We start from the raw sequence: 12,472 nt of genomic DNA on the forward strand, positions 1-12,472 counted from the left end.
CTGACAATATGCTGCAGTAATGAACCACATGAAGCATTTGAGTCTCCACAACATTTACAGTTCAAACGTATTTAATAGTAACAAAATAACATGAACATATAGCATTAATATCAAATGAACAGTGGACATTTTACAACAATTCCTGAGTTGTTACACAAATTATTGACACTAATGTTTGAAATGACAGCCTCAACACTGCAGATACACACTGAACAGTAAATACTGTAAATTTATTTCCAACAAACAGTTTAATTGCAGTATTTACAATAAGGTATGGAGTGCTATGTATGAAAATTAAAAGATCAAAAAATGTATGTATTTATGTACATTAAATACTGAGTCAAAAGTGGACAATATGTCCAATACTCATAAAATAATTAGTAAAGCACAGAAGGTCACTTATACACAGAAACAGCACTCTAAAAATCATACTTCACCACCTTTATAGTACATATTGACTTTGCAGCATAGTGGGATATATGATATTCAAACTCAGGGGTTACTCTGTACTCGTACATACTTGTTATCATCTGTGAATATAAGAAAGGCTGATAAATTGTGCCTTATGAATCTGAGCTCATCAGCCTTTTACAGTCTGCTGCTTATTGCCTGTATAACTACAGTATATACAAAAACAGGTGCCAACTCTTTCCCACGTGAAACAAAACAAGAACATGGTTATCTTAGGAACAAAGATAATGTAAAGGAGTTTTTGTAAAACAATTTCAGTGTACTCTGTAAAAAGTTGAAGAGTTATAAAAGAGGATCTGTCCAAAAAACCGTGAAGGAATGTAGCTTCCAGCATCTTTTGCGATGACACTGTGGGCTAAATATCAAATTCTACAGCTTGGAAATGTTTTTTATTGTATAACAAAAATATGGTGGCTAATGGCTTAAAATAAAAAAATAACAGAAACATGTAGTAAAAAAAACCCAGTGTTTTCAGTGAAAGTTACTTCTGACAGAGAAAAAACAAAACAAAAAATGCTACAATGTCATAAAAAACATGAAATAGTGCCACAAAAAATGATACTAAAAGTACTTTGGCAAGTTGGTTGATTTGATTTTGATGTGCATCAGAGAATAATGTGCCATTTCACACCTCAAACTTTACCATCCGGAGCATCATTGTAGCAAGTTAACCTCGACAGTTTTTGCTTTTGTCTTGGTTCCATCTTGTCCTTCGTCTCAGCTGTCAGATGATAAAGGAAGACTTGTGGCGAAAATGCCCCTGCAAAAAAACAGGAATGATAAAACTGGTATGCAGAAAGGATCCTTTAAAAGTTTCATTTGTTCATAGTAAGACATGCAATACATTCTGTGTGTCTTCTGCAGATTGTGCTTACCTCATCTGCATCCCCATATTCAACACCATCGTTCTGTGCTGGCCAGTTGTAGCTGAAATAAATAAATCAAAAATACACCATAAAATACAAAATCCTTGACACTGTTTAACTGTTCGGAGATGTTTGCCTAAAGCAGCTTTCTGCCAGAAAGGGAATTCTTGGTTAAAGTTAGCAAAAATTTGCGGTTTGGGTTGAAATCACTGTATATAAAGATGGATGACGCGTCTCCACTTATTTTCACTGGTCAAAAATGGAGCCAAAATATCCTGGATACAGCCACTGCCAGCTTGCCCTGGTGACGTCTGTTGGAGCTGGAGTCTACACAGTGGAAATCTCCTCAGTATTAAGTTCCCGCTATCCAACCAATAGCGAGCAGCACCACTGAACGCGTGTACATCACACAGCTGTCAGCCATGTCATCAGACCCCTTTTTTATTGCACGAAATAACAATTTAAAGCAAACCTTTAAGAAAAACAAACACTTTAAACATACATCGGGGTGAGCTACCGTACAAGACAGAAACCATCTTTGTGAAACATTTATTTGATGTGTTCCACTTTACTCCAGCCAGTCAAGAGGGGGCGAGCAAGATGTTTTTGGCTTCATTTTTGGGAAGTTATCATGTCTTCCATCTTTTTATACAGTCTGTGGTGAAAATGAAAAGATCTCTGCCTAAAAGCAAACTTCTCCCTTGTGTCGGATGTAGAATAAAATACAAAACAACACGTTGCCTTTTTCCTTCCTCAGAGTTTATACTCACTTGTTTTCATTGTGCCCTTTTTTGTAGAAGCATCCCCGTTTAAAGGAATGACAAATGGTCACAGCCAAACAGAAGAACACAGTCACTGCACCAAATGACTTCAGGAAAATCCCGAGGATGTCGACATCATCTGCAACAGGACACAGAGACGATATCTACACTGTGAGGTGGAGTATAATGCTATTATACATGGTACTGAAATCATCACCTGATTAATGATTCAGCTGATAAACCAGCTATCAAGTCAAGATATGCAGGAAAATCTTGATCATCATTTACCATTTTTTGGTAGCTGATGATGTAAGACAGCTTAAGATACAACTCTGACATATTATGGTGGATAAAATAATGGCGACTCAGAGGTTTAGACACTCACAGACTTCCATCATTTGTGAAGGACACTGTGCGTGTCCCGCATCATTCTTCGCCTGGCAGTAGTACTCCCCTGCGTCCTCCTTCCTGACTCTTCGGAATTTCTGAGGAGACATTTTTAGAGTTTTTTCCAGCTCAATGACAGACAGCTGCATCGTCAGCAAAACGCGAAAGGATGTTTCACTGTGGATGGATTCTTATGAGTTTCTAAAAAACTGTCTTAAAATGTGTTGTAACATTTTATCTTTAATAACATGGCTATTGTATCTTCAAAGTAAACCATAAAAACATCATCTTGGCTTTGAATGCAACATCATCCTTCTTTCATATGGCAGTTTTAGATTTAGCCTCCTCTCTGGCTATCTCTACACGCATGGATTAATCCTGCTATTAGTCATACGATGGTTAAGGTTTTATTCAGATTAAGCTGTTCACATTTACATTTGATAAGCTGTAATTGAGTATCCATGATGCTAAAGAGCCCCATCCACAAATAGAACAGCCAGCTACATCTTCCACATTTGACTGAGGCAGATTCTAATAAAACCGTGCAAGTAAACATCGCTTGTTGCCATGCTTTTGTGATAGTTTGTGCAGGCGATGGAATAAACCAGACACAACCCCTGTCTTTCTCACCAGGCCTCCAGTGTCAGGGTTGATGCTGTAGGAAGAGTTGACCAACTTGGGGCTGTTTTTGGGGTCCTGAGGAAGCTCCTCATTGTTATGGAACCAGCGGTACTGAGGCGCAGGGAAGCCCTCGTTCTCCAGACACCGCAGCTCAGTTGATGTTCCAACCGTGACGGCCTCTGGGACGCTGCATCGTGGTACCACAGGTTTCACTGCACACACACACACACACACAGATACACATGAATCTACCGCAATCACTGACTGTTTTTGTTATTAATACATTGAGACTTTTAGTTACTATATGGCCACAAAACTATACAAGGGCTTGATTGTTTAGAGTCTTACAGGTAATAACTACATTTTTAAAATACTGAATTCACAACTCTACTATCTACAGGAAAATCATCTAGCCTGTTGAGGTTGCCAACAACTTCATTGGTCAAGAAGTTTTTTTTCACACTTTTTGACCTGATTTAACTAACAAGATATGAATTAATTTAGCATTTATTAAGGAGCTTTAGAGATGATGGTTAGGCAGATTTTGTTGCATTTGATCAGATTCAGTCGAGCTGTTTTCACCTTCTATCATTCTCTTTGTTAAGCTACGCTTAATAGGCTACTGGCCGTAGCTTCATTGTTTAAGGGATACGTATAGGATTGGTGTGAATTTTCTCATAACACGTGGCAAGAAAGCGATAATATTTCACGCTACTCTTGCAAAGGTCCCATTTTACCTCCATTTTAAGGTTCATACTTGGATTTTGGATCTCTACTAGAACATGTTAATATACTCTGATACTCAAAAACCACATTATTTTCCTCATACTGTCCTCATACGTGTACCTGTATTTACCCTCTGTCCGAGACTCTCTGTTTTAGTGCCTGTCTCTTTTGAGCCCCTCTCCTGAAAACACCCAGTCTGCTCTGATTAGTCAGTGTTTACAGGTTTTCCGCATCTGTGCTCTCAGGGTCTCTGCACCATCATTGCATTGACTGTAACAGCACTGCAGTGGCACATTCTGTCTTTATGGACTGTTTCAATGGAAATGCAACAGTTTGGATCCATGTTAACTCCCTGTCAGCTGATATCATTCATATACATTTAACATTTAGCATATGTTCATATTTTAAGTCTGGCGGCCTGTCCAAGGTGTACTCCGCCTCTCACCCAATTACCCATTTGCAGCAGCCTCATACATGTTTCTGGTATTTTAGGCCATTTCTAAGATTTTCTGACATTTTTAGGATTTTAGAACGTTTATAGTATTTCAGAACGTTCCTTGGATTTCGGACCGTTTCTAGGACTTTTAGGAATTTTATAGAAATGTAGGATGTTTCTAGGATTTAGGACATTAGGGGTTTAGCTAGGACTTCTGTCGGGGGGTGTGGGGATCCCCCACTGGCACTTTTTTTGATACAACAGCTCAATTTTCATCTGTTTTATGCACTCTGGCACCTTGTGTATACTAAAAGTATAATAATATTCCCAGTGTGAATCTTTTTATTTTTATTGTAGATTAGAAAATGGTTGGGGGAGGGGGGGCACCCGGCACCCTGTCAGGGGCCATATTTGGACCCCTGGCCATAAGCTGAGTATCAATGGCCTATGTAGTATAGTTGTGACATCACAGCTTCACAACAGTCCTGATGGCTAGTTTGAAGACACAGTTTCTGGCTGTGTGTATTTCTCTGCGTGTTGAGTTTTGATACTTTCGCTGCTTTAGAAAACTGACGCACACTTAAATGATCTATTCATTTATTAACTCACAAGAATGTAAATCTAGTTGTGCTGTAAGTCTTAAGTCATAGAACAGTCAGTGATGTGGTACCACCATACCTCTTACTGCGAGACTAATAAGTATCTCATCAAAGTCCCTTTGATCATCGATGGCGGCCACCTCGCAGCGGTACTCTGCAGTGTCTGACCGGGTGGTGTTGAAGATCAGGATGTTGGCTGGCTCTCTGAGCTGAGCTCTGTGCTCCAAATCCCCTTTTAAGAGAGGAAAAAAACACTTTACAATTGCTCATTCACATACACAGCGTGACTTCACAGTTCAGAAAAAACAGAATTCAATGCCAAGTTCTTTCAAGGTACCATTCATTCAGCTAAGCTTTGAGTCCTCAGACTTTGAAATGCTGCGGCCTACTGGTTGATGGGGTTTTCAAAAAATAAGAGTTTGCAAGCGGTTTACCTGCTATCTTGTTTTGAAAGTACACATAACTGGGAACACCGTTCTTAATCTTTTTCCATTCAATCCTTGGGTTGTTTGTTGAGATGGACTCTATTAAACAGGTCAGTTCGATGGCTGTGGGGGGAAACAGAATGCATCAGGAAAAGAAAAGCTACTTTAGCTAAATAGGTTGGAGTGATTTTCCTGCAACTCACGCTCAAACTCATTTGCCCACACAATCTTGTCCGTGGTTCGGAGGATTACCCCGAGTGATGATGGGATGTGACCTGCGAAAAAAAAAGAAAAAAAAGAATGAGACACTAAACGCTGAGTAACCCTGATGGCACACGCAAGCATTTTCATTAGCAGACATTATCAACTGGGCATGTTGCCTAATAAACAGTGGATTAGAGTGATAAATATAGAACCTTGCAGAGAGCCTTGGGATCTGATTTAGGGTAAATGTTTCTTATTAATCACTTCACATTTCTGTTTAAGAAGATTAACACCTGGGGCCAAAATGTGCAAACGTTCACGTATATTTTAAATGAACGTGTGTGCTCCGCAGTGGGCTCTCAGCATAAACTGACCCCTGAGAAGAAATCACTCTGACAGTGTTTGATTTGGGTCCTTTATTAATTGGATTATAATTTGACTGGTGATGAAACATTGAACGGTGGAGCAATTTTTAAATGCTAACTTTCTGCAATAGAAATATGCTTTTTTGTTTGTTTGTCTTAACTCCTGTGCACTGCATTTTAAATGAAACTGTCTAAAGTTAAAGTGCTGACTTTCAGCTTTTCAGCTTTTTGTTTGACACACCCTGGAGAGCCAGAGTGGGAGGACTTTAAACACAGTCCCTCCAGTTTTAGGACAATGCAGCAGGACAATAAGCATAAGCATGCAGACAAGGCAACCAAGGTACATTTGTTTCAATTACTGATGACTGAATGCAAGAAGCTCCTGAAACAAGTCAGATCTCAAGGCGGGACTGCAGTACCGTCATCTATAAACAAAGATTTCCTAATTATTTATGATTACTTCATTTCAGTTTAGCTCAGCATAACTTGATATGCGACACATACACAAGTGTATCAATTTCTTCAGCCACAGACTCTCAAGCTGAGAAGTAGAAAAGAACTACTGGAAGAAGTAAAAATAGAGGCAGTGCTTTCAGACACAAAGTGGATGTGGTTGTCTGATTTCTGTCAGAAACAAATCTGACGTTGGAAAATGAGCATTTGCATCAGTAGTTCACTAGATCTCACTAGCGTTTGGGTGACAATGTGCCTCTGAGGAATAGCTGGAATTGGTCAATGATGTGTCATAAATTAGAGCAGAACGCTGCAAAGCATTACAAGATATTTGTTTCATTTAATTTTTTTCCCCAGGTTTAGTGAAAGAGCTTCTCCTCTAAATTTTGACGTTAATTTACACTGAGATTTACAGGATAAATAATTTATCAGAATCCCTTAACAAAACAAATCAGGAGCACAAAAATAACTTGACGGTGGGAATGTGCTTAAATGCGAAGCATATTTAATCAACCGTCTTGTCTTACCCCCTCCTCAGGCACAAACAACACATGAAATTTACTTATTTTAGAAGTGCCTTGCTTGAGTGCACTCCTTTAAGCAATCTGTGTTATTTTGTAAATGTCGGATTTAAATGGCACGGGCATAATTCACAAGTTTGGTCAAACTCCGGGCAGCAGAATGATAATTTAAGCAGAAAATACGTGAGTATGGAGCAAGGAGTGTGCAACAAATTACGAAAATGTGAAAATTACAATTTCAAACCTGCACGTAATTCCATAATGTGTCTGATTTAAACAGCGGAGGATAAATAAGCATCTTTCCTCCTTCCGCTGGTACTCTGCACTCAACCTATTGTGTCTGTGCCTCACTTCCAAATGCAATAATTGCTGGGTACACATGCGACTAACAGCACCCATGCTGAGTAATGACAGCATTATACCTCCCAGTGGGGGCAACGTGATGGATTCCAAATAAGAGCTGAAAACAGATAATAATTATCTGAGCGGGCCTTGAATACTGCAAGACATCCCCTTCTGTTTGCCCGAGGCACTGTGCACTGACTATCTATTTATTCAAAGCAGCCTCGTTACCACACGAGTGACCCTGAGACCTACAGTTAGCAAGCTAGCACGTAGCCGAAGCTAAGCTTGAAAGTGATGAAAACGTGGGTCCTGCCAAAGCATCCGCTCATATAAGCACAGCTGCGGACACTGATGGGATCTGACTCCCAGGTCTCAGCTTCCGTCTCTGTTGCTGACTTTCCCACCCTGTATATCAAGAAGCTATTTTTAGCCCAGCTGTGACTGGACATCCCGGGAGACACAAGGAGAGCTCGTCCAACAAACGCTCCCTTGGCATATGTGAGACCGGGTGAAGAGTTGTGGACTGAATCTACAATAGAGGCAGAAGATTTCCTCATACTGCAAGTTTGCATAAACAACAAAGTGGGACAAGATAAAAACTACAGCACTTTAGACATTCAGTAGAATCTGGCATGACCACACAGCACAAATATCACATCACAAAAACATAACAAACTGTCATCCTCGCAGAGATTAAAACATAACTTACTAATTAACCCTCTGAAAGCTGGATCGACATCAGTTTTCTCATGTTGCTTTCAGATGCTTTTAACAAGCATTGAGACCTCTGAAACCCGAGCAGAAAGGTTTAATTCTCTTCAAAAACATGGCGGGAAAGGTAACAAGCAATTAAACAAGAAATGAAGAGCAAACTGAAATAAATTAGTACAAGCTGATTAGAAAATGACACTGAAAACTATCCTAAAAACCGGGATTACTAGAAAATCATATTTTTTTTAAAAAAGCAGAAAATGTCCACAAAACTATATTTATAATTATTAGAGTTATATTATAACAGACAAAATACTATATGTATATATATTTTTGTTGTTTATTTTCAGGTAATTTTCTTGTAACTTCTCAGTATTTTCTTGCTAAGATTTGGGTCATTTCTTTAGCTCATTGCCTTCTCGTGATTTTAAAGAAAATCAAGCCAGTTTGCTCAGGTTTTAAAGGGTTAGGTTTTGCTGAAGTCCATTGGCTTTTGTAAAACTGCAACACTGATAAAAGCTCCTCGGGGGTGACCTCTGTTGCATGTCACCCTCCCCCGTTCTCTCTTTGGTCAAAAATGTTCACAAAACAAACTAGAATAGGCTCTATACGTACAGTTTTCTTTCCTTATTATTAACAGTAAATGATAGCAGTGAATCTGGAATATGGTGCATGCACACTAGAGTAACCAAAATAAATATAATGTACCAACTACACAGCCAGGCACATTTTTGACACGATTCTTTTAAAAACTAGGCCGTGGGAAAGTATAACCACAGTCAATTAACATGACAATGTGTTGCTAATTACTAATACAAGCTTAGAATAAAAGCATTCCCACAACAATGGTCGATCCCTCTGTGACACCATGTAGGCTGAAGAGAAGACAATATTTTTGAATTACCAAAAATAATCCTAGCGCTTGCTGGAAAGCAGACACAGGCTCATTTTTAATCCCTGTGTTTTTGTAATGCATAGACAAAGTAGGTTCTGAGAGAAATGCGTTCTTAAATGGCCACATTCGGCAAATCCTCTTATCGGCTAAATATGAAAACAACTACCCATCCCCATCCCTGAAACAAAAAAATCATTGAACCAGTGTGTCTATAAAAAGCTTTTTTCCCAGACATTCCAGCAGAGTCACTGCAAATATGCTGAAGGCAAAGCAGAGATAGCTGCAAGTAACATGGAGAGGTAGAAGGACCACTGGGATTCACAGCATACTCGAGCGACTGAGTAATAACATCTAATCATTCCCGTTGATCAGTATGAGACCGTGTTGTTGTCATATGAACCTGAGGAAATTTGTAAGAAAGAGACCTTGTACTTTTTGTTTTTCTAAAGCCATCCCAGGCTACAGGAATGACACTGGTGAAGAAAAAGTCCCTGCTCTACAGAATTATGAATTAAATTTAAAGATTTGCAGCTTTTCTTCTTCTTCTTATTATTATTATTATAGTATCTTTTGGTTTCAGAGTGTTGGTAGAATAAAACAAGAAATCTGAATAATTGCTCTCTATAATCAAACATAGATCAAAACCTTGTGTCGGGCGCACATGGAGAACGAGAAACAATCACATACACAGGAAAGTAATCCAGGCACTCCAGAAATATAGAAATGAGGACGGAAATATAAAAAAATCCTTTATTGTAGTGGCTGAATCATTAAAAGAGACAACATGATTTAACCACTGAAGGCCTTCGTCAGGGCTTTAAAATCAAAAGCAATCTAAATACATTTCCTTCCCTGTGAGGAACTGTAATGTGTATTTTCCCCTATTTTCTAACATTTTACAGTTGGAATGTTAAACCCTTTGTAACCTGAGCAAATTGGTTTAATTTCTCTCAAAAACAAGAGAAGAGGTCAATGAGCAAAAACACATGTCGCCAAAAAAAAAGCAAGAAATGAATCAAATGTTAAAAGAAAATTACCTGAAAATAAGTGGGAAAAAAACAAAAGCAAATTAAAATGATGCCAAAAGGTGCAGAAAATTAAAATAATAGATTTTTTGTAATGTATTGCAATTTGTGGGACATAATTCTAATTATTATAACTATATATTTTTATGGACATTTTTCTCTAGGTTTTAATCATTTTCAAATGATTCTCCCCCTTTTTAAAAACTAATTTATGTCTTTTTTTTGGGTCACCTTTCAGTAATGTATTGCAATTTGTGGGACATTTCTTGCCAATTTGGCCATTGCCTTTTTTTCAAGTTTTTGAAAGGAATCAAACCAATTCGCTTTGGTTTCAAATTGTTAAACAGCTTGTGAGAGGCGTCTGAAAGCAGCGTAAGAAAACTGATGTCACTGACTTTAAAGGGTTAATATATCAATCAAGAAAATAACTGTTAGATGCAGCTCTAGTTTAAACATCACACAATTTTAATTAAGAGCAAGCTAAAGAAGTATATTTGAAGTGATGTGATACTTTCAGTGTGGAATAACATGATTTTCCAACCTTAAAGCTACTTAAAAGGGAAATTTGAGGAAACTGGATGTTAAAGGATTAAGATAATCTTGAGGGAACAACATTCATTTCCCCTTTCTTTTAACAAAATAATTTGAATCCATGCACCATTGAGTGCAAGTCACACAATGCATGAATTAAACAACCTTAAAACTGATTCATATTCATCATCTAAACCTAAGGGCAGTCTAAAACTGGAGGGCAGGCTTTCAGACTATTAAAATTAAGTTAAAAATTGAAATAATTTCTGCTACTGTTTTGGAAGTGAGCTACATTTTCCCACTGATTTTCAGATCCACAGCACACCGTCAAGAACATAATAAATGAATGTTTTTCCTGTCAGACGCCTAGTCATTTGATTTACACTTGCAGGGGAGCTGAGTCAAAAGTTCATCACTAATTACTGATACAATTTGTAATTTGGAAATAATGCACTCCCCTGCCGATTTTCACCCAGCAGCAGGGTGACCTCAACTGCACACACCCAGGGTGGATACAACATATCACCCAGCATCAGCTGCATTGATCAGCTGCAAAGCTCCAGCTGTTGTTGTTGTTGGGCAGGGAGGATGATGAGGCATGTCATCTCCAACACACAATCTGACTCTTCATCTTCAGCTCACTAATAACACCACACAGACCATCATCAATCAGCACGTGGCCACTAAAGGTCAATACACACACTTCTTGGATAGGATTTCTGCTGGATAGAGAGAGATGGCATTTGAGCTGTGGATTTTAATCAGTTTGCAGAAATGCATGCATCTTTGATTATACTGCATGCATAATACACGCAGTACAGTAAAAAAGCATGTAATTTGAGATGCCCTCCCAGGCAATATGATTTATGGCATTCTTTATATCTCATGGCTGACATGACAGGTCTCCTTATGTTGCCATGTGGTTGCCCTTTTCTCTCATCCAGAGTAACGTTTTCCTTTATTTTTATTCTGGAAATTTCCTCACACATTACTCGCAAGTGGACAAATAAGCACACGAAAGTAGTCGAGGCTTGATTAGAGGTTTCTACAATATAGAAATAAAGCGACATTAAACGCTAATAGTACGGTGTTAGCAAACGTTAAAATAAATTTGAGCGTTTAAAAACGTGAAGGGTGCTCTACGTCATTTTTCAGGTTTGACTCGTACAACAGCAACGTAACGTTTTACGAAAAAAAAAAAAACCAATCTCAGTCACAATAAAATCTCCCAAATGAAACAATGCAATTCACAGTCATAATGCTTTCTTGACAATTCACAACCTGTTTATGTCAAGCTAACGTCTGGTCAGCGTTAGCAACAACGGCTCCGTTAACAGCTGAGATTGAACTGAAACGGCAGCTCGTTAAGCGCAGCCTCGTTTTCACATTAGCACCGTGCGAAAGAAGAGTAACTCACCTAAGCTGGTGTACAGGACGAAACAAGCGATGAGCCGCGGGATCGCCATCTTGCAGCGTCTCGTTTCTCGGTTACAGTAGCACACACTCAGCACCTCTGAGAGGTATGAGGATGGGGGCAGAGCAGACTGGTGGATGTTGCCATCGACGAGTTTCCATAGCTACAAGCACCGAGGGGGAGTGAGCCCTCAACGCTGCCTGATAGGCGATAGGTGGTGCCAGATATACTCCTCCTCCAAAACCAGTGATGGAAGGAGTATTCAGATTCTTTCCTTGAGTAAAAGTACTGATACATAGTGGTGGGTTTACTCATTTACTGTGTCTTGGGGTACTTGTACTTTCCTTGACAGGGTACACACGGATCCTTAAAAAAATCTTAAAAGGCATTGAATTCATTAATCTAAAAATAAGGCCTTAGTTGGTATTAAACTGACTTAAATTAATCTGTCAGAAGTGTTAAACATGCTCAGAATTTTATGATTTTTTTTAATAAAAAAAAAGTTGCATATTGAAATCTCAAAATAATTGGTAACATCTATTTTTTCGTTAAATAGTTCAATACATTTCTTAAACTCGTCGTGTTGGGAATCCAAGCAGTAGAATCTCTTATGGAGAGTAAAAAACACAAACACGCTTAGAAAACTATCCAGAAACTCCAGATATTTCCCACTTCTGTTGGTAAACCAAATAGATACTTTTATAATAATGTAATAT

The 12,472-nt window shown here is 38.6% G+C and overlaps 1 protein-coding gene across 1 annotated transcript; it reads right to left on the reverse strand.

Moving 5' to 3' along the window:
• Positions 1–1,005: 1,005 nt before the first annotated feature.
• Positions 1,006–11,895, reverse strand: jam3a (junctional adhesion molecule 3a). Its single transcript, XM_042487267.1, has 9 exons — positions 11,760–11,895; positions 5,496–5,567; positions 5,302–5,415; positions 4,947–5,099; positions 3,116–3,318; positions 2,484–2,583; positions 2,108–2,237; positions 1,347–1,398; positions 1,006–1,231 (listed from the first exon to the last, which is right to left on the reverse strand). Exons 1-9 carry the CDS (start codon positions 11,806–11,808, stop codon positions 1,196–1,198), a joined length of 909 nt encoding a protein of 302 aa, XP_042343201.1. The 5' UTR covers positions 11,809–11,895; the 3' UTR covers positions 1,006–1,195.
• Between the last annotated feature and the right edge of the window lie 577 nt (positions 11,896–12,472).

Source organism: Plectropomus leopardus, chromosome 5 (genome assembly GCF_008729295.1).
Source record: "Plectropomus leopardus isolate mb chromosome 5, YSFRI_Pleo_2.0, whole genome shotgun sequence".
In the NCBI taxonomy this organism is placed as follows: domain Eukaryota; kingdom Metazoa; phylum Chordata; class Actinopteri; order Perciformes; family Serranidae; genus Plectropomus; species Plectropomus leopardus.

What these genes read in the sequence shown, in the direction of transcription:
- jam3a (XM_042487267.1), bottom strand. Translation starts at nt 11,808, where the DNA reads ATGGCGATCCCGCGGCTCATCGCTTGTTTCGTCCTGTACACCAGCTTA. An exon ending in CGTCCTGTACACCAGCTTAG is followed by an intron (nt 5,568 to 11,759) that starts GTGAGTTACTCT and finishes TTTTTTTCGCAG; the next exon opens with GTCACATCCCATCATCACTC. An exon ending in ACCCTGACACTGGAGGCCTG is followed by an intron (nt 2,584 to 3,115) that starts GTGAGAAAGACA and finishes ATGTCTCCTCAG; the next exon opens with AAATTCCGAAGAGTCAGGAA.